The following is a 22,316-nucleotide window of genomic DNA, read 5'->3' on the forward strand; positions in this document are numbered from 1 at the left end:
TCAAGGAAGGACCGGGGGTAGGTCGACAACGCCAGGCCGCATAAGGACCCGGCAGCAGCGCGGAGGTAAGGCGGAAAATGAAGAAGGGAGGGAGAGAAAGGCCGGAAGGGGCGTGAGGTAAAAGGAAATACAAGAACAATTAATCAAAAGATACCGTTTAACAATGGTAAACATTTTAAAATACAACAAGATATCATCCTTAACTAAGGAAACCCTCCACCAGTGATTCGAAGCGAGGCGAACTTGGTGCAAATGGCACCGACAATTTAGGCAGGCTTGACTTGAGAGAGGTGGACTCTAAACACCCTCTCCGCCACGGGGTCCCTCAGGAGCAATGTGACAGGAGTCAAAAATTTAATGACAGTACAAGGCCCCCAAAAGCGGGGGGAGAGCTTACTCGAAGGTACAAAATTCTTCACAAAAACCTTATCACCGACGGCCAGGCTGACAGGTTTTCGCCCCTGATTGTAACGTTGCTGCTTCCTTAAATTAAAGACCTTAAGGTTAGCCATAGCACGTTTCCACGTAGCCCTAACATTAGGAGGATCGATATTCTCCGGCAACAGATCATTTATATTCCACAAATTTGACAAGGGTGAGTTAGGTATGAAACCAAACATGAGAGAAAACGGGGAGGACTTATGCGCCTCATGAACAGCAGTATTGAAAGCATAGGTTAACCAAGGAACAGTCGTATCCCACCTCCAAATATCTTCATGATGGAAGGCGATAAGCGCAGAGCGCAAATTACGGTTTACCCTCTCCGCGTACGACGGCTGAGGATAGTAAGCAGAGGTCGTAACGTGAGAGATAGAAAGGCCGAAACAGAATTTTTTAAAGCAATTGGACGTAAAAGCCCTCGCATTATCGGAAACTAAAACTTGACAAGGCCCAAACGAAGAAAAAATGTTTTTCAAACACCTTACCGTGGTGTCAGCAGTAGCAAGCTTGGTAGGAAACATCCAGGTAAAGCGAGTGAAAGCATCAACACAAACAAGAATGAACCTATTACCATCCCCTTTCGATTTGGGGAGGGGCCCAACGTAGTCTATAAACATACGCTGCATAGGGCGAGTAGCTTGAGAAGAAGATAGAAATCCGACCTTAGTATTCAGCGGTGGCTTGCTAATTTTACAAAGCTTGCAAGCTCTAACCAATTCGCGCACTTCACCATCCAATCCCTTCCAAATGAAATTCTCACGGATTTTCTCTCTTGTTTTAAAGACCCCGAGATGGCCCGCAAGGGGAGACTCATGAAAATATTTAAAAATCATGGGCACGAGAACGGCAGATACCACCACCTTCATCCTTTTATCATGGCGAGCCGTACAACACAGAACTCCGTTCCGTAACTCGTAGGGAGCAACCGGTTTACCTAGCTCTAAATCTTGGATGATGGGTCCCAAGTAAGGGTCTTCTCTTTGAATTTTTCCAATGTCATGATACAATATGGGGGTATCTGACAGAAACGCCGCAGAAATCGGCAGGGCAAGGGACTCAACAGCAAAGGGTAGATCATCTTGAACCCCCTCGGGAAAGTACATACGGCTTAAAGAATCAGCCAAAATATTATCCGACCCCCGGATGTGGCGCACTTCGAACTGAAAGGCAGAGATCCTGATCGCCCACCGGGCCAAACGGCCAGTTCTACGAGGACGACCCAGAACCCAGCTCAACGCCTGGTTGTCCGTTTCAAGTTGGAATTTAACGTGCTCTAAATACATCCGGAACTTCTCGAGGGCAAACAACACGGCTAAACCTTCAAGCTCGTACACCGAGTATTTAGATTCCTGGGCGGACAAGGTCCTGGATGCATAGGCAATCGGGCGTCTGCCAAATTCTGACTCCTGCAACAACACCGCGGCGACAGCGGATGCAGAAGCATCGGTTTGGACTATAAACGGTTTAGAAAAATCGGGCATGGCAAGAATAGGCGCGTTGGAGATGGCCAACTTAAGATCTTCAAAGGCGGCCTGCTGAGAGGGTCCCCAATCAAATTTAACCCCTTTCCGACGCAAGGAGTTAAGCGGGCTGGCACGCTTAGCGAAGTCCGGAATGAACTTGCGAAAAAAATTTATCATGCCGATAAACCGTGCTACGCCTTTCACATCCTTAGGGGGGGGAAATTCACGAATGGACTGGGTACGAGAGAGGTCCACGGAAACACCGTCAGGCGAAACCACATGCCCAAGAAAAGACATCTGGGGCCTCGCAAAGGAGACCTTAGAAAGCTTGACGGTAAGGCCCGCCTCCCGAAGGCGCATCAACACTTCCTTAAGGTGCAACAGGTGCTCCTCGAAAGTTTCAGAATAGACCACAAGGTCATCCAGATAGTGATATAGGTAGTTAAATTTAATGTCCGAAAACAGCTTATCCAGAAGCCTAGTAAGAACGGCGGCGCCCGTCGATATGCCAAAAGGGACGCGCAAAAATTCATATAAATTCCAGTCTGTGGCAAATGCCGTCACATGCCGCGACTCAGGAGCCAAGGGGATCTGGTAGTAGGCTTGATTTAAATCCAAGATAGTAAAATATCGAGCCTTCCTAAACCAGGAGAAACAGGAGTGTAAATCGGGGAGCGGCACGGACTGCAACACAATTTTCTTATTGAGGACCCTATAATCCAGGACAGGCCTGAACCCGCCCTGAGGTTTAGGGACTAGGAAGATGGGCGAGGAATAAGCGGACGTAGATGGTTGAATAATCCCCTGGTCAAGCATCTTATCGATGGTCTCCTTGAGCGCCTTCATCTTAGGCGGGGACAAACGGTAAGGTGGAATCCTTACTGGAGTTGAATCAGAGAGTTCGATTTTATACTCCAAAAGATTGGTCACGCCCAACTCCTCAGAAAATACGTCCGAAAAAGTGTCGCACAACTCCCTCACACTCCGCGCCTGATCCTCAGGGAGATGGCTAAGATCACATACCATCTCCTCTTGAGGGGACGTAACCGACCGGAAAGAGACAGAATTAAATAAACCAAGGGGAATCTTTACCGATTGAGAGAATCTGAACCAACAAACCCCCTTTTGTAGGTCCAGAACCAATCCGGAGTAAGAGAAGAAATTTGTCCCAAGGATTACGGGACATGACAAATCCTTGGCTACATAAAAGGAGAACTTCCAAGAAAAGTTAGACACTCTAATTTTACTAGTGAAGCTACCTATAATATCGACCATAGAAGAATTAGCTGATACACAGGAAACAGACACAGGAAGCAAGTCCGAAAACTTACATATAGCTTTATGTGCGATATACCATTTCTCGCTGACCAAGGAAACTACACTCCCCGAGTCCAGCAAGGCCGATACAGGCTCGTTCCCCATTTCAACCCTTATGAAGGGAGCACTACCTTTCAAATCCGCAGAAATCCGTAAACACTCGGGCGGAAACGTATCACATAAAGGCTGAACAGAAGCACAACGAGGGCTGTCATCAACTGGGGGACCGTGAGGGACGGAAGCCCCCTTACCTAGTCAGCTTGACGCTGAAGTTCCAGCACAGTTCTTCGCAAAATGCCCCGGACGCCCACACTTAAAACAAGCCAAATTGCTACTCCTATTAGGAACACTGGCATTAGCCGACGTGCCCACCGGGCGACGACCAGGAGTCCTAGTGGGACAACGGTTCCGCAAATGATCGCGTGATCCACACTCATAACACCTTCTCAGGTCTGCAGGCTTTCTGGAAGCGGGAGCGCCGGATACATAGGGCGATGAAGGACTACTTCCCGTACGCAAGGTATCCGCATGACGAACTCCTTCCGCGGCGACGACCATTGCCTCCAACTCCGAAAAATTGCGGGGATGGGCCGCGAAACACAAACAAGAACGATACAAGGGGTTTATGCCCTCAACAATAGTCGAGACGATTTGCTCTTCTGAAAAATGGAGCGCGAAGACCCTGGCGTAATGTTTAATATCCAAAATGAAATCAGCCAACGACTCATCATTACGCTGGACTCTGAAGTAAAATTTCTGCACAAACGAATTTAACGCCCTAGCTGGAATAAAATGCGTCAATAAGTGCGCGTGGAATTGCTGAATAGTTTCCTGTTCCTTAATGGCCTTAACAATCCTATACGACAACTCACCACTCGCGGAGGGATAGATAATCTGCAATATATGACTATGAGAAATTCCAAAAACCAGGGCATGGTCCAGGAATTCGACCAAGAAACGAAGGAAGGCTACAGTGTCGCTCGCCGAATTGACAGAGTAGTATGGGGCCCCTTTCAACATTAGCGTTAATGGATGAGGAATATTGGAGAATATAGACACATTTGACGGTGGGATAGATTGCAAAGGTTGCTGTTCTTGCTGTTCTCCAACCTCTCTATTCCCTATAGGTTTATCCGAATCATCTCCACCTACCACGGAGACCAAAACAGGTTTGGTTTTGCCTGCCAATTTCGTCAACCATAAGTCAGTTTTCTCCAACGAGCTAAGCGCTCTACCTTCCAAGTCCTTGATTTGGGTCCTCAATTCATCCTTTAACTCCAATGACAAAAGGTCCCTAATACGCTGAACATAATGCGTGAGGCGACCTTGAACTCTCCTCAACTGATGACTAGACACTACGTCGCTTTCCAAAAATTCCATAATTGAAGCAATATCAGTTAAATTAGTATCAATCAAGGACGCGGCACTGCCCACCTCGCCATCGGTATAACAGGGTACAACGACTGGCTTATCTAAGTTGATTCGTAATAATGCTTCATCGTTCTTGACCGTACCTCGAGATTCAAGATTCCGAATGGTCAACTCATACAGTAATTCTTCCTTTCGGAGTGAGCCCGGATAAGCTACATCTCGAGTAGACATTTTGATAACTTAAGGGACAAAATGGGGCGCAACGTGGCGGAGGGACACCGAGAGACCCCCTCCCAAGCGATCAAGTACATTTACTAATACGACACCAGCCCCATACAACCCACGCTCAGCTACCAGCTGGTACGGCAGGTACGGGCTAGGAAAAGCGGCGGCCCGAAGGGGCTGGATGAAGGTCGCATTAAGCGAAAGATACCAACACCAATTAACAACGATATCTCGCCAAGCTTCTTTAATTACAAGTTCGGAAACTTTAACTGCTTTAAAAACATCAAGTAACAACAATTTACAATTAAGAGGATAATACCCGTATATACATTCAGAATTATTACAAAACACTAATGAGGGAGCCAGCCCTCTCTACCAGGTACAAGTTCACATGCATACGTGAAGGGTTTCGCTTTGCAACTTTCCGAACATAATATGAAAGACCTTCTAATATTACAATAAGGTTGAGAATAAATTAAGCATGGCCTTCCGAATTCTTAACCAACGCAACGCCCGAAGGCACATAGAGAATCCGTAGTGGATTACAATAACGTAGAAAAGCAACACCTACTTAACCCCACAATGGAATGTTTCGGCCATGAAAATACTTTCTTTAAACTGAATCAAACACATCAACTAGAAATCTTAAATAAAGATCGAATCCAAAGCACAAAGTTCCTATCATTACACAGTGACAAGCCTCGTTTTTACCTCAGGCACCTTAAATTTCGACATCTTAAGGGGACAGTACAATAGCAAGATCCCTCTTTCTCTCTTACCTCCGCGCTAGCGTGCCGGGTTCGAGGGGCTAGAAGGCAAGCCCAGAAGATAACAGACTGCTCAGAGTGCCAACAGCCGAATCGCCCGGCCGGCCGAGGAGAACGACCGCGAGCCGAGCAGCGGTCACGTGGACCGAAACTCCCCTCTAGAAGAGAAGGGAGTTGCAGAGGGGCGCGAAGCAAGAGAGATAGAGAGAGCTCGGAAGGGAGGGAGGACTCTTCAGGGCGAGAATACTTCTACATTTCCCTGAAGACATGCGGAACGGGCAAAAATACATTTATTCCATAAGAGGGGCAAGGATAGGAAATAAAATACATGTAAATACATCAAATTACACAATACATAGTACAGCTTGCAAGCACATACACTGTAAAAACACTGGAGAAAGATAGTCTGGGAGGGGGATCACAGTTTACACGGTTCACAAGCTTCTCAGAAAAAGAAATGGATCTTTTAAGTAAAGAGTTAAAACATAATTGGCCTAGTGTACGAGAAAAAATGATGTTATCACCACCATAGCAGAGGTTGAGTCGAATATTTCAAAACCCCCTATGGAGTTACAAAACGATACTAGGCAAGACATAAAAAAGAAACTACCAGCATTAACTGAGGGGTTAAATAAAAATGCTAATTTCAACCACACAAGGTTAATTAAAGAAATGAAAAACAAAATAAAAGTTAACAATATAATAGTAACTAAAGCAGATAGAGGGGGGACTACTGTTTTATTATAGAAGAAAGATTACATAAAAAACAGGATTTTTTCACAGATGATATGTTTTTGTCAATAAAGACCCCACGGTAAGCATCCGACGAAATTTAAAAACACTATTAAAGAACTCCACCTTTTTACTCAATGAACAAGAACAGCAAAAACTAATCCTTATGAACCCTAATACCCCCACAGCCAGAGCATTTCCTAAAATACATAAGAAAGATACACCCATACGTCCAATCATCAATTGTAGAAATAATCCGACATATAAAACCTCAAAGTATATCCACAACTTTCTCAAAAGACTTACAGATTTAACAATAAATCCCCATTAAAGAACAGTAGACTTTTGTGATATTTTAAAGAAATTCACCTTAAGTTACTACCCAACCACATTGTGCTCCTTGGACATTACAAACATGTATTCTAACGTGCTAGCCAAAGAGACTGTAAATATTATCAAAGACAACCTCACCAAACATGTGCAAGCTTGAATTAGAAGACTTCATAAAGATCCTAAATTTTGTATAAAAAAACAACTATTTTACATTTAATGGTAAAATTTACCATCCCTTATCAGGCGTCTTGGCTGACATCTATATAGATTCATTAGAACATCTTAAAATAACGACGAAAATAAAAAGCCTCAGCTTGTGGCTTTGGTACGTGGATGGCACGTTCGTAATAATCAATAAAGAACTCAATAATTGCAATGAAATTTAAAGATTTTTTTAAACAACCTTGACCATAATATTACGTTTACCAAAGAGGATGAGGTCAATCGATCCTTAAATTTCCTAGATGTCACAGTAACACATAATAATAGTAGTTTTGATTTCCAAATATATAGGAAACCTACTCCCACCCCAATAACAATAAAAAATTCATCATTACATCCTAACTCCCATAAACTGGCTGCGTTTTACAGTTTCGTTTACAGAGCCCTAAAAGTCCCTCCACCACCTGAGAACCTAAAAACGGAACTCAAATGTATTAAGAATTTGGCAAAAATCAGCAGGTATAAACTAGAAATGATTAACCGTTTAACCCTCTCATGCATGGTGTCCTCATATGAGGACATCCGAATTTTTAGGCATTATTTATTCCCTGGAGATTCCAAAGACGGAGGTAAGGTTATTAAAAGATTATTTTAGATGGGTGAGAGTGGAAAACATCAGTTTCTAAAAGAACCAGCAGGTGGAAGCATTTAATTAGCATCATTGAAAACACGATATTCATGGTTTGCCATTTTGTGAGAAGTCATCATAGTTTCCAATTGTTTTGAGCTGTTCCTATCTTGAAAATGCCCAAGGTAAATGCGCAGTTCTTCATTTTGTACATTCTACTATCATTACCACTATAATTCAGCTTATTCTGGATTGTAGTCTTTACAATATTGGTATAATACGGGCGTCCACATATGAGGACATCATGCATCAAACTACCATGTGTTATTTCTGAGGTTAGCTTGTATTCTCAACTGCTTCATCCAATATTTATTTTCCAGGATTTTCCAAATGGTTTGTAATGTTATCAGATGAGCGAGTGAGGTTTGTAGGACAACATTATAGTAGTTTACAACATTCCCACCAGATAGCAGCACTTAACTTACCCTTGTGCTGAAACTGAAAGAACTTGATACCTGGTTTGTAGGGCCCTTCAGAGAAAATAGGCTGAAGGATACTACTAAAAAACTGAGAGATGTTAAGGACCTAAAGAAAGAGGGTCGAGGAAGCTCATCATTTACAACATCAACAGATGGCATAACAGTAATCTGGTGGGTTGATAATTCGGCATTTCATATCATTTCTTCATATGCAGGCTTAGAACCAGTTGGTAAGGCCAGAAGATGGTGTAGAAAGGAGAAGAAATTCATTGAAATTGACAGGCTGAAGGGTATAGAAATACATAACGGCCATATGGGCGCTGTTGATCTCCTGGATTCCTTGGTGGCTATTTACAGGTATGATACTGTATAAGGAACTACAGATGGTACATGAGGATTTTTTACCATATGCTAAATGTCACAGTTGTAAATGCTTGGTTACTATGGAAAATGGACTGTAAGACCCCTGTGGACCTGCTCGAGTTCAAGAGTCGAGTGGCAACAGGACTTATCTTCAGTGGTAAGGCAGAAGAAGCACGAAGGAAGAGGGGACGGCCAAGCAAAAATGGCCCATCACCACCTCTCAAGAAACAGGCTACACATACTGTGCCTGCTGAAAAGAGGATAGATGGGGTAGGACAATATCCGCAGAAAACAGAGGCTAGAAATGCTAACAGACACCGTGATAAAAACTGCGCAAGTAAAACCTGGTATATTTGTGGAAAATATAATGTACCACTATGTCCAGAATGATTTCAGAGTTTCCATACCATTGTCTGAAATATGAACATGTGAAGTACATCAATTACATATAAATGCCCCAGTAGGAGCAGTGTGATTTCGCTGCACTCGCACAATTGCCTTAGGTGTAAATAGTTCTTGTAAATACTAGTATAATAAACCAAAGTAGTATGTGTATGACGTGTTGACATTATTCCACTAGATGCATGATGTCCTCATATGAGGACATCCAATTCCCACCAAGTATGGTAACTTTGTTTTGTATTTTATGTTTGTATCACCTAATAGGGTCATTTTAACCAGGAAAATCACATCACACTATTTTTAATTTAATTTTCTTTAAATTCATGCATGAGAGGGTTAATCAGCAAGGTCAAACTCAAATTAGCAACAAACCTCATCCCTGACAGACCCAAAAATAATCTAAGTTTGTTACCTTCACCTGCAACAATCAAAAAAAGATTAACTTTGTATTGAATAGGTGGAAATTAATGAACACTTGTAACATTCTTTGTCTTAACATACATTTCAATATGGACCAAAATGAGAATTGTAACGTGAAAAATTTGTGTGCGTAAATTATTAAAGAATTCAGATATACCGAAATATTTACAATTTATTTACATTTAATACACATCAAATATACTGTGTGCAAAATTCGTTCAACCCTTTGGCATAAGATTACAACATAAGTTTTATTCTGAATAGTCAAATAGAGTAGACCTACATCAGACAGGTTAGACATGCAGGTTTGAGGTACGGACACTGGAAAATATTCTTACCATTATAAGCTGATAATACGGCCAGAAGCAAAATAAATTTCAATTGACTAAAGTAACAATCACTTAAGTAGTAATGACATACCAGCAAAAAGTTGCCTTTATAGACTACCATCTTCAATGTTGCTATCAGAACTGCAGGAAGAATTGCTGTTGCTGTCGCTATTCAACATCTCTTCATAAGAAATCATGTTCACTCCCATCTAACTTATTTAAAATTCCTATTTTTTGAAGCTCTTTTCGTCCACCTGTGAAGAAATCATGTCCCAAGCATTCAGTATCAACACTTTCCTCTGTGCAATGTTGGTGGATGAGTTTTCGCACATTGTCCTTGAATGATTTATTTATCAAAATGTTCAAGGATTGTAAGTACTAATGTACATCTATTAGGGATCACTGCCAAATGGTTTTCATGGTTTCTAATAATTTTGTAGTGTCTTCTGCCAGTTGGCCATGAAAACTGTCCACCGAGCTCGATAGCTGCAGTCGCTTAAGTGCGGCCAGTATCCAGTATTCGGGAGATAGTAGGTTCGAACCCCACTGTCAGCAGCCCTGAAAATGGTTTTCCGTGGTTTCCCATTTTCACACCAGGCAATTGCTGGGGCTGTACCTTAATTAAGGCCACGGCCACTTCCTTCCCACTCGTAGCCCTTCCCTGTCCCATCGTCGGTGCGACGTAAAGCAACTAGCAAAAAAAAAAAAAAAAGAGAGAAAACTGTCCAACAGGAAGAGGGCTGGACATTGAAGGAGACACCCTGATCAGTTTCCCCGAACCATTCGTATATAAATCTTGTACGAGTGATGCGTCCATCCACTTTTTTTCTTTCTTGAATATGAACATGGATCCCTCATGGAAATTTTACTTTCAGCATTTTTGTTTTTTGTTTCAGAACAATGTTAGGTGTAAACTTTCTGCTGTCAGCTGTTACAGCAACCATTGCAGAACATCGTTGTTTTTCACTTCCAGTAGTGCGTACGATCTCGGTGTCCCTTTATTTATTGTTTGACTTTGTGGTACAGTAGAGTCTTGCTCAACCGACCTTCGCTTATCTGACATTCCGTGTTATCCGACACTGTTAGGCTTAATTTGAACTTTAGGTGGAGGCAATTCTGGGACAGCCGGTGTGGAGTGTGCGACTGTGGGACAAGCACTGGCAGTCATGCGATAGGATTGTTCACTGTAGTATTGGTTGGGCGCGGATGTTATAGTTTTCATATCCTCTGTGAGTATGGCGAGTAAAGGGAAGAAGGTGATTGTTTCTGTGGAAGACAAGTTGAGTGGGTTAAAGAGACTGGACAAAGGGGAAGCTCTTCAAAAAGTGGTTTCAGATTATGGTGTTGGACGTATTACAGTGGGAGACTGGAAACATGAGGGAAGAAATTGAAAAGTGGTGCTCTACCAGAGCAACAAGTGATGCACTGAAAATTAGGAAAAAACAATGAAAAAGGTGAGTACCAAGAAGTAATTGAAGCACTGTTTCTTTGGTTCACTCAAAACCAAGAAAAGGGCTTGTCAATGTCTGGCCTCATTCTGCAAGAAATGGCGGTGTATTTCCAGAATGAGTTTAATGAAGGGGACCCTAATTTGACTGCCAGTGCTGGGTGGCTTGATTGGTGGAAAAAATGGTACGGCATTGGGCAGCTTAATATCTGTGGAGAAAAACTGTCAGCTAAATCCGATGAGGTTGTCAAATTTAAAAGGGAATTTCAAGAAATAATTCTTGCTGAAGGATTAACCGGTGATCAGATTTTTAATTGTTATGAGACTGAGCCGCATTTCAAGATGCTGCCATCAAAACTCTCGCAGCCCAAGCCAAGATGTCTGCACCTGGCTACAAGCATAATAAGGAAACAGTTACTGTTCTTGCCTGTGGTAATATTACTGGGAACGTAAAAGCAAAATTGCTTATGATCGGTAAAGCAAAGAAGCCTAGGACATTTAAAAACATTTCTGTTGATGGTCTTCCAGTCCATTACACGAATCATAAGGCTGCCTGGATGTCTGCTGACTTCTTAAAAGACTGTTCTTTACACAGTTCGTTCCAGATGTAGAAAAATTTCAAGCTTCAAACAATCTCCGTAGAAAAGCTATTCTTCTCCATCACACCCAAACGAAGAGCAACTTAGAAATGGTGACATCAAAGTCATGTTCGTCCCTCCTAACGTGATGCACTATGCCGCCAATGGACCAAGGTGTACTGGAAACACTGAAGGGGAAATATCAGCGGAAACTCCTTTCATCCCTCATAGAGATAATGGACAATAGCAACGACATGATAGAAATGTTAAAATGAAACAACATGAAAGACGTGGCATACTCGATAGCGCAGTCTTGGGAAGAAGTTGAAACAATGATGTTAGAAAGTCTTGGAACATACTGTTGAGTGAGGTTGAACATCGAGAGGAAGTGGTACAAGAAGACATGGTAAACATTGTTCCCTTCCTGAATCGCATTCCTGGCTGTGAGGATGCTACGACTCAAGATGTAAGTGGTGTGCACAAGATCAGCTGTTTGAACTAACTGATCCTGATATTATTGGTTTTGTGAATGCTAACGAAAATGAGGATGATGAAGAAGAAGGAGGCAATGCAGAACAAAAGGAGAAAACGATGACTCACAGTGAAAGATTATCGTCGATGGCAGGATCTCGCAGCAAGAAAACGTGAATCAGCAGGCAAGCAGACAATGTTGACAGGTTTCTTTTCGTAAGACATTTGGAATGTTTTCGTTCAATACTGCATCTACTGTACAATTGAATTGATAAGTCAATAAATAGAGTACCGTAAAACATAGTAAAAGGGTATAGCCTTGCTGTTTGTTTTAGTTCATTTTCAAAGTTATTCTGTATTATCCGACATTTTCAGTGATCCGACGTACTCCAGGTCCCGTTTAGGTCAGATAATCGAGACTCTACTGTATATCAAAACTGATTGGTGGCTGATCTGCATTTCCTAGTTAGAAAAGCAAATATTTCTTAATTTCCTGCTTGCGAATTGCAAAGCGATAAAAATCGATGACTTTTTTGGGTGAAATCATTGGGCATTCTTTAGGATACTCGTGTTCTTCATCAAAGAATGATGTTCTCTTCATAAAATTAATCACCCAGCCTTGGCTAACTTTAAAATTTGAGACTGATTCCATGTAATGCAGCTATTTCTTGTTCTTTAAAAAAATACAGCAGTTTATGAGAAACGGCGTGTCCATCGTTAGAATAGAAAAATGGTAATTTAATTGTTCACCTAGTCAACATTACCATTTTTCTGTTCCATTTGTAAATTGTTATATGGTATCACAATGGAATTTATAATATGCAATATCCATCATTGCATAAAAAAATCACGTATTTCTCTAGATCCTCTTCTACTTGCAGGAACTTGTCACTTTTGAGCCGCAAAATTTTTGCGTGACTTGTTGGCTGCTTGAAGTGCATCTTTCTGTTTCTGGTAGTATATTCGGACACTGAATACTTGTGGCCTGCTGCTCTATTCCCATGTGTTTCAGCGGAACTTATCACCACAAGTTTATATGATGCAATATTACTCAAATACTTGTTCATTGTGTCTTAACAATTTTGAGATCACAGAACATACATGTACCCGAAACACACAAAATATGCTTGTACCAGACTGGAATAGAGCGTCACTAAGCACGTCTGCACTGACTCACTCACTGAACTAGTGCAGTGGTACTTCCTAACATGTGATAACTGGAAGTAGCATGGTATTTGAAATGCCAGATTTTGCAATAGGAAGGTTGCTACTTGACGTCTCTATCTGGAACTGTACAATAAATAAGTGGGCGTATCAGATATGCAGACATTTCTTTTTTCCCCACTTTGAACCAAAAAATGGAATGCGTAAATTATGCAGAGCAGGGCGTTAATTATGCGAGAAAATAGGGTATTTTGTGGATTCACCTCTGTCTTGCCAACGGCCATAGCCGTGTTGAAACACCGGATCCTGTGATAATTCCGAAGTTAAGCAACATTGGGCGTGGTCAGGAGGTGGATGGGTTGCCACACGCTGTTGGTGGGGGGTAAGGGAATGGAGGAGCGGAAAGGAACTGGCCACCCTACCGCACGTAAACTCCGGCTCAGGAACATCTCTGCGGAGGTTCGGACCTGCCTTCGGGCAGAATAACCCTTACCTACCTCTGTCTTGAATACAAGCAGACGAGAAGATACACAGGTTTTATATGATACTGTACAGAATGTTTTATCCATATTTGTTGCAACTGGCTCTCTAGATCATGTAAATTCCTCGGATGCTGTAGTTGGCAACCCAGATGGTCTTAGACATGCCCGATGAGTGATAAATCTGCTGATCGAACCCTTGCTCTGTGCGGCCAAGCATTATCCTGCTATTTTATTTCATCGAGTCAGAAGCTATATAAATGTTGACATTACATAATTGTATAACATAACAGAATAATGCAAAAGAACAATTAGGTAGTTCCATCTCTAAGCAAAGAAAATGAAATAATCTTCGCCCAGACCACATTTTCTTCAGCCTTCATTAACCCTCCATCACTGCATGAGTCAGTATAGAGTGGGCATTGGCATAAGTGACTCATTGTGTGTTCTTCTCCACAGTCACATTGTGTTGCTTCTTTGGAATAGCCCTATTTGACAAGGTTGCCCCTGGTTGTCGTTCACAACCACCACTAAACAGGTTGGTGTTAATGGCAGGATACATAATGGGTCCTATGAGGTTAAATTTCCTGCAACCAACCACCTGAAAATGGTTCTGGCAAACTCAAGGGCCTATAAAAATGCTGCTACATGTGCCTGGATGGTGGACACCATCACAGTTTACTGCTGAGCGCTGCTTATGCTTCTTGGAGGATCTTATTCTTAAGACAGCATCACACACTGTGTGTGTGTATAATGTAATGGCCGTTTTACAGTATTAATCTGTTCAGTCAGAAAGGTACAATAGTAAATAATTCGGTAATCTCAGATAAGTCAATAGCACCAAGTGCATATTATTACAGAGTGAACACAGTTAGTGGAAATGATTGAAGTTAGTAATGTATTACTAGTGTCAAGTAATTCTTTAACTAAGACATGATAACTAAGTTAATAGTAAAATAACATAATACATAGTTAAGGTGGATGAGCTATGGCTTGGGGTTGCTTGAATTTAAATTATCTGATAAACTCACCAACAATCCAATCATGCTTACTGGAAATAACATCAGTTAGGTTATTTACTTATAGGCAAACTGTACATCTATTTGGTAGATGCATTTATATTATTGTTGTACTTTAATCTTGTACTCCCTCGCCATTTAGTGTCTTAACTATTATCATTGGATGCCTGATAAGTTTTAAATACTATTTTCAGAAATTCACTGAACAGGGAAAGTAAGACAACTCTATAACAACGTGCAAAATCAAGCAGTAAACTTGTTGAATTATGTAAATATTTTTCATTTTGCTGAATGAATAATAGGAATTTTACTTTTTGAAATGGAAATACTATCATTCCCATCCAAGCAGTTGTAAATCATAGCTTGTATGCTTAAATTCTGTATCATAAATTAGAACATGTCAGTTTTCTTTGAATATATAAATATAAGAAAATAAAACTGGCTGTTTATATTGAGCACAGTATAAATCATACTGAAATATCTTGAAAAGGTTGGTTTCCTTGCAATTATAGCATCTTCTTTTCAAATACTGTACCCCGATCAGCATTTTACAGAGTAGTGGAGGAGAGCTTCGTAGTCACAATCGAATGTCACTGTTTCACTTCCCTGCAAAGTGTGTTCGCTTTCTCACTTCACTTTGACATATGTCTGCTACGTAAGCTGCTTGCATTTACGTCAGCCCAGTCCAGCCGTACTGGGCTAGCCTCAACAGGCACCTAACTCGGCACCTTTGCTGTAGATGAAGGCATGCTCGCGTGGCGTGGTAGGTTGTGTTTCGAAGTGTACAATCCACGTAAAAAAACTAAGTATGGTTTATGAATCTCTTAGTGGGTGTATTTGCAAAGTACTAGTTTATGATGGAACAGGTATGACCTTAGAGAACACAGTGATCGAGTTATCTCCTTACTTTGCAAAAGGGTACTATGTTTATATGGACAATTACTATAATAGCGTGAAGTTGTCGCAGAAGCTATTTGACTTGAAAACTGTCACATGCAGTGCAGTGTGACAAATTAGGGTCTGCCTAAAGACTTGAAGGACTAAATGAAAGATTTAAAGCATGGAGAAATGATGTTTAGGAGGGGCGGGGATGTTCTTATACAGTCTTGGGAGGATGAGGGAGTAATTAATATTTAATATTTTCTCAACTGGACATTCTGCTGCAATAGTCGAAGTGAAGAACAGGTTCAACTGTACCACAGAGTATTATTGATTATAATAAATACATGCACACTGTTGACACTGCTGACCCATACCTAGCATTGTATCCATTTCTCTGCAAAACAGTCAGTGGCCTAAGAAACTATTTGTTCATCTGCTACTTTGCACTCTCTTTAACTGTTTTGTTCTCTTCAATGAAAGTACGACTGGTAAACAGTTAAATTTCCTCATTTTCTTGTAAAAAGTAGTTTGATCACTGATCGAAGAGATAGGGAATATCGGCACCCAATCTTCACCTGTAGCATCACAGCCACCATCTCCTATATCTACCTCAGCATCATTGCCCCCAACCACAAAGGATCTGGTACCTCCTCACAGAGTTCCTGCTACTGACCCACCCTTCAGACTGGATGGAAAGAGAAAAGATCACACATTACAACACTTCCCAGCAACACCTACAAGAAAATGTTGAGTTTGCCTGGAAAGGAAAATTATTAGTGAATATAGATAGTTCTGCCAGAAATTTGGGGTATCACACACTCCCAGCTTGCTAGTACCCTTCCTGAAGGTATATTCAAAAATGTCACTCATTTTTTTAAACTTAGGTTGTATAGAAATTTGAATTAATATTCACTAATGTAGAACTCACCTGTCAAGTAGGTGGCTGGGCCCCAACAGTTGCAAGCTGCTCAGGCAGCTGGTAGTGAAGGTGTTAAGTACATGCAGCTAGGAATTAAACCCAAGACCCTGTGAACTAAAGGCTGTGATGCTGAGCATTCAGCCAATGAGCTGGACCACTTCCTTCTTGCTAAATACTACTAACTGTTACGCCAAACTTCTTGCTTTAGCATTGTTGAACCTTGATTCATTATTTCTCTCTACGCTCAGTTGCCAGTCGGTCAGAGTTCTTCCCTCATTGATGATCTAGTTGACGAGTCGTGCTAATCATTCTGCCTCATCCCATTGTGTGTTTTTTTTTTTGCTAGTGGCTTTACGTCGCACCAACACGGATGTGTATGGCAGCGATGGGATAGGAAAGGCCTAGGAGTTGGAGGAAAGCGGCCGTGGCCTTAATTAAGGTACAGCCCCAGAATTTGCTTGGTGTGAAAATGGGAAACCATGGAAAACCATCTTCAGGGCTGCCGACAATGGGATTCGAACCCACTATCTCCCGGATGCTAGCTCACAGCCACGCGCCCTTAACCGCATGGCCAACTCACCCGGTCATCCCATTGTTGAGAGGACTACAGCTCCCTGAAAATTCTTGGCGATGTATTTTTATTGAACTATCAAGTTTGCTTGGAATGTGGTACTTTCAGTGTCTGCATATTCACTTCCCTCTTGCTGCTGCTGCTGCTGCTGCTGCTGCTTCTTCTTATTCCACTGCTTTCCCTCCACTTTGGAGTATCACTTGTTTCACTTCTTTCCGAGTTCCAAGGTATTAGATAGCAAGTCCGTCATTGCTATTTTATGCCTTTCTACGATTGATCCATATGTAGACGAAGAATAGTAAGCAGGAAAGTTTGTCTCAAAGAGCTAGAATATAATACATAGACTGGCTATCACGCTGCCATCTTCGAAGAAAGTTGACCTGGCGTCCACCATGTCTTGAATGAATATACCTCAGTTGGCAGAGTGCAAAACAGAATGGGATCGCACAGACCATATTCATTAGGTTTAACAGTTAGAGATTATTTGAGTTGATTATGAAAATATCTGAACAATCTTTTGTAGAAATAATAACTCTTTGATGCGTGTAAGTTTTCCTTACAGAATCATAGTGTAGACTAACAAGCACATTAAGCTTGTAACTTAAAAGAAAACAAAATACATAACACTTTGTTTTAGTTTAAAGTACTATACTTACGAAAATGATTAAGTGTAAATCAATTATTGTTCTATCACGAAGATGTGGAAATATCCATTCATCTCCAATTTATCGATGAACAGAAGAGTGTAGGCCAGTGGAACTAGATTATGGATTAGGATGTGTATCTTAACAGTCAAGAAAATTAAAAAACACTTTAGTGAATTATCATACATTTCAAAGGCAACCTTTGTATGGAAGCATTTTTATAACATAAACTGGAAATAAAACTGACAATAAGCAATAGGAATGTTATATTGATTTATTAATAGTCGCATTTGTCAATTCAAAACAGCTCTCTCATTCACATGAACCGATAAGTATGTTTTAGCTCTGATTCATTGTCCCTTGAAAAGAATTAATTTCCTGTACATCTGCTTTATAGTCTCTACTTTCAGTTCTTGCATAATAGCTCTGTATCTGTGGTGCAGTCTAATTGGTGACTTTTTTTCTGAACAGTTTTTCAGCCACGTGTCATAATTTCACATCATGAGCTGGATAAAAAACACTATGTTTAACATTTTTCAAGGCAATAAGGCCTTTCTTCTCTTCAGAATGCTGAGCAAACATAACCTTCAGACAGTCGTGTCATTTCATTTTCTTTCCCACCTCACGGATGGCACTGCTATATATTCAACAACTTTTTTGGAGGACTTGGTGAGTGATTCGTAATCTGTAGCACAGTAATCATAATCAGTAGAGGTCCTTTCTTGAGAAGGAACCACAGTAGATAAAAGAAGCACTTTACAATTTGCGGTGGTTGATGGATCAATCTTTCCCAGTGAACATTTCCTGTATGCCAATCTGAATATTGCTCTGCATTGGGATTATTTCTGTTTCCTCCCCTATTACGTATGGATGAGAAGAGCAATTCTAAAAGGTCCTGACTAGAAATTTTGTAAGTAAATAACTAAGAAGTGTATCATCTGCCTTGATATGTCTCTGCCAATTCCCTTACACTTAACAGGCCAATAAAAGATCCACATATTGAAAGGAGTACTATCCTGAAGTTTCAATTTCTTCAGATAACTGATGCACAGATATATCTGTCAAACAATTAGGTCCTTATTTTTTCTAGTAAGAGAAGACTTTGTCCCTTTCCCCATTAGGCGGCAAGAATACAATGTATCAAATATTAATTCCATACATTTTACAAGCTCCACAGTCACTTCACAGCCTTGGCCTAAATATAAGCAGAATTCCAAAGCCTTTGAAATGAATTAGTTAAAGTTTCTGCAGCAAGAGAAACTTTCATCGTTTGAGTTTGCCATTGTATATGATCTTGCCTTAATTTATTAGCTGCATGTAAACTTTGTCACTCTTGTAAAGACTCTGAAAACTGAAAAAGTAGTTAGTGTGACATAAAAATAATATCATTATCTCCTGTAGAGAAACTAATCTACAGAAATATTCCCATTTAATTTCATCCTCATCATTGCATTTCCAATCCTGATTCACAAAGCCTTCTGTTTAATCTGTTTGACAGGTTCATAAGTCAGAATTAGCTTTTTCTGCCTGACTGGAATCTGCTTTACTGCTTTCAGTTTCCTCTTCAAGTCGTCATTTTTGCTCACTGCTTGGTCGTTCATCTTCCAAAGCTTTTTGAGATTCTCAGTTTGAGAGACGCTGGTTATTTCGTTGAACACTAGTTTCTTGAGAGTTTTTATTTTTGCTGCTGTGGTTCATGGTGTGGGTTACTGTACTCAGATCGTAGTTCGTGAACCACGGGCAACGGCTGAGTGGCCTAGTAAGTGGTCCTGAGAGTCGGGATACCAGTTGCTATGGAATGGGAGTGGGCGTCTTGGACATATTCTGAGTCGTGGCCCTAGGACTAGCTAGCTAGGACTATACAATCCGCAGGTGGTTCCTAACCCATTAGAGGAGAGATCCTCACTTGAACTCTGTGCGAGTAGGGTAGCATCCTGCTTCATGAATTTACCGAGCTCAGAACATTTTAATCAAGCTTCGGACCTATGGGAGTAGCAGAGTCCCACTCTCATTTGACAGGTGAGGGACTCCCTGGAAACAAGTTGGTGAACAAAATGGAATTTGATGGGGAGCTGTCAATATTAATGGGGCTTATGGAAGAAAGAAGGTAGAACTGGCTGAGTCAGCATAGAGGATGCATCTGGATGTACTGGAAGTAAGTGATATTCGGGTAAGGGGAGATAACAAGGAAGAGATAGATTATAAAGTGTACTTGACGGGTGTTAAAAAGGGAAGGGCAGAGCATGGGGTAGAACCGTTTATCAGGAATACAATTGCACGCAACATAGCTTCTGTTAGGCACGTAAATGAGCGAATAATGTGGTTAGATTTGGCAGTTGGATGAATTAGGAAGAGAATTGTCTCTGTGTATTCACCATGTGAGGGTGCAGATGAGGATGAAGTTGACAAGTTTGCTTTATGGGAGCGAAAGGTGGGTGGACTCAGGATATCTTATTCATAAGTTAGAAGTAACAGACATGAATGTAGCGAGAATTATTGCTGGTACAAACAGACAGGAACAATGACAGGAGGGTACTCAAAACTAGGAGGTAAAGGCTAAGTTAGAAATGAACTCTATGGATGAAGCTGTACATATAAACTGGCTTTGATTGTGGGGTCATGTGAGACAAAAGGAGGAGGATAGGTTATCTAGGAGAATAATAGACTCTTATGGAAGGTAAGACAACGATGGTTAGATTCAGTCTCTAATAATTTAAAGATGAGAGGTATAGAACTAAGTGAGGCCATAGCACTAGTAGCAAATAGAGGAATGTGGCGATGTTTAGTAAATTCACAGAGGTTTGCAGGCTGAACGCTGAAAGGCATAACGGTCTATGATTATGTATGTATGTATGTATGCTGTGGTTTTCTTTTCTTGAATTGGTCGATCCAGCCATTTGATGCTCTAAAGTTGATGATCCCATGCTGTGCCGCAGTTTGTATAGTCTTTTCCTTCAGATGTAAACGATCAGTGTTTTGCATTGGGAGCTAGGGGTGTGCTTAAACCAACTTGTAAGGATGGACTCATGCTCCTCCAATCGTGACACCTTCATGGATTTGCGATCTTTTGAGAAGGAAAGGTTGCAACACATGAAACTGTTGTGGATTTCCATTTGTTTCTTTACGATTGTGTCACATGAAGAGGATGCCAGTAAACAGAACTGCAAGGAAGGAATTTGACAGAAAGGTAGAAGGAAGACAACCCGTGGGAAGGCCACGAAGGAAATGGATAGATTTAGTTAAGAGTGATGTACTGCTGAGAGGTCATGATTGGGACAAGTTGGTGGAGGAAGAATGGTACAAGGACAGGATGAGATGGAGGAGGCTCATATACCACACCTGGGAAACTGGAGATGGTTTAGGATGATGATGATGATGATGTGTTTAATACAGAAATGTGCAGACGCAGTCTTGCAACAAAGTCCATGCGCATCCCCACATAGGCATCAGCATATTCCAAAATTTTGATTTTCTCACCCAGAGAAAAAGCATTCTGGTTTCTTCTCCATGAATACATGTTACACAATGTTTTACAACTTGGAAAAGTTAATATGATTCACTAAGTTAAACACACAGAATGCTGACTGCTTTGTTTAACCTTGATTCGTTACTGCGCCTCTCTGCTTTGACTTATCAAACACTATGCACTACAATTCTCATTCCTGCTAGGGCACCGATGTATCGATCGTCGCCATTGTTCTTCACAACTGTCAGTAGGAATGCACGTAATGTAATCATTCTGCTCAGGAGTGTGTAATATCTTCCAACCAATAACTTGCAGGATCAGAATTGTTCTTTACAGTGGGACTTCAGAGTCCTAGCATATTTTCAAGGAAATCGTAAAATGAAGAAAACGTAAGTTCAAGGAAACATTTACGTTAGTTATATGAACTCTCAGTAAGGTCTGGGAAAATGTAAAATAAGAAATGGGAAATTTGAAGTTCCACTGTAGAATGTGTAATTATTTATTTATTTATTTATCATCCAGTTTTTGCACTATGCTCTTGGAATTAAAAAATAATATGTTAGAATACTTTTATTGAAGTGTTAATATTTTTGTGCGTAGGCTGGCATTGCAGCAGCCCCAGCTCGCGCAGTCTCTGCGGTTAAGAACATGAACATCCCCCAGCAGATCAAAGACATCAAGCTGCCAGACCTTCCTCAAGCTATCAAGGACCTCAAGTTCTGACCAAGGGGAGATAATAGTGCAAGCACCTGACAGGCAGAGGAGATGGCGCTCACCCACCATATGCACTATTCCTAGGTTCCATAGTTCCCTACAAACATTCATATTTTGTTCCTTGTTGTGTAGAGCTGCTTGGTCTGTGAAGGAAACTGTGTGGAAACATGTACATTTTTTTATTACTAGCTAAAATGGAGTAATTCTATTGTTTCTCATAATGTGAATGAAACACTATGGATTGAAGGAGATGAATGATAGCATTTAAGGCAAATCAGCCTTGCATTTTTATATCATTGACTTTTGTATGTCTTCCTGTTACGTTTTTACACAAATTATTTTGGAATAGTGCTTACTCTTTGTCGTTAATAGACAAAATACTAGTACCTTACCCACAGTCCTTCATGTTGTTCTATTGTTTTTATCTGGGCCCTATACCCTCCTTACTTTTACTACTAATCTGGCATTCAAGTTCTCACATGGTTGGCTTTAGAGAAGGATCATACTGTCGGAAGGTAGTTGGTGATACC

The 22,316-nt window shown here is 41.0% G+C and overlaps 1 protein-coding gene across 2 annotated transcripts in view; it reads left to right on the forward strand.

Annotated features, from left to right (window-relative positions):
• The window catches only part of or (AP-3 complex subunit sigma-2 or), a 212,576-nt gene extending 190,390 nt beyond the window's left edge, over window positions 1-22,186 (forward strand). For both annotated transcript variants that reach the window (XM_067148341.2, XM_067148342.2), the window contains exon 5: window positions 21,673-22,186. In XM_067148341.2, the coding sequence (XP_067004442.2) occupies window positions 21,673-21,795 (123 nt within the window). In that variant the 3' untranslated portion in view covers window positions 21,796-22,186. The remainder of the gene's footprint in view (window positions 1-21,672) is intronic.
• Window positions 22,187-22,316: the final 130 nt, after the last annotated feature.

The sequence above is a fragment of the Anabrus simplex genome, chromosome 5 (assembly GCF_040414725.1).
Source record: "Anabrus simplex isolate iqAnaSimp1 chromosome 5, ASM4041472v1, whole genome shotgun sequence".
NCBI classification, from domain to species: Eukaryota; Metazoa; Arthropoda; class Insecta; order Orthoptera; family Tettigoniidae; genus Anabrus; species Anabrus simplex.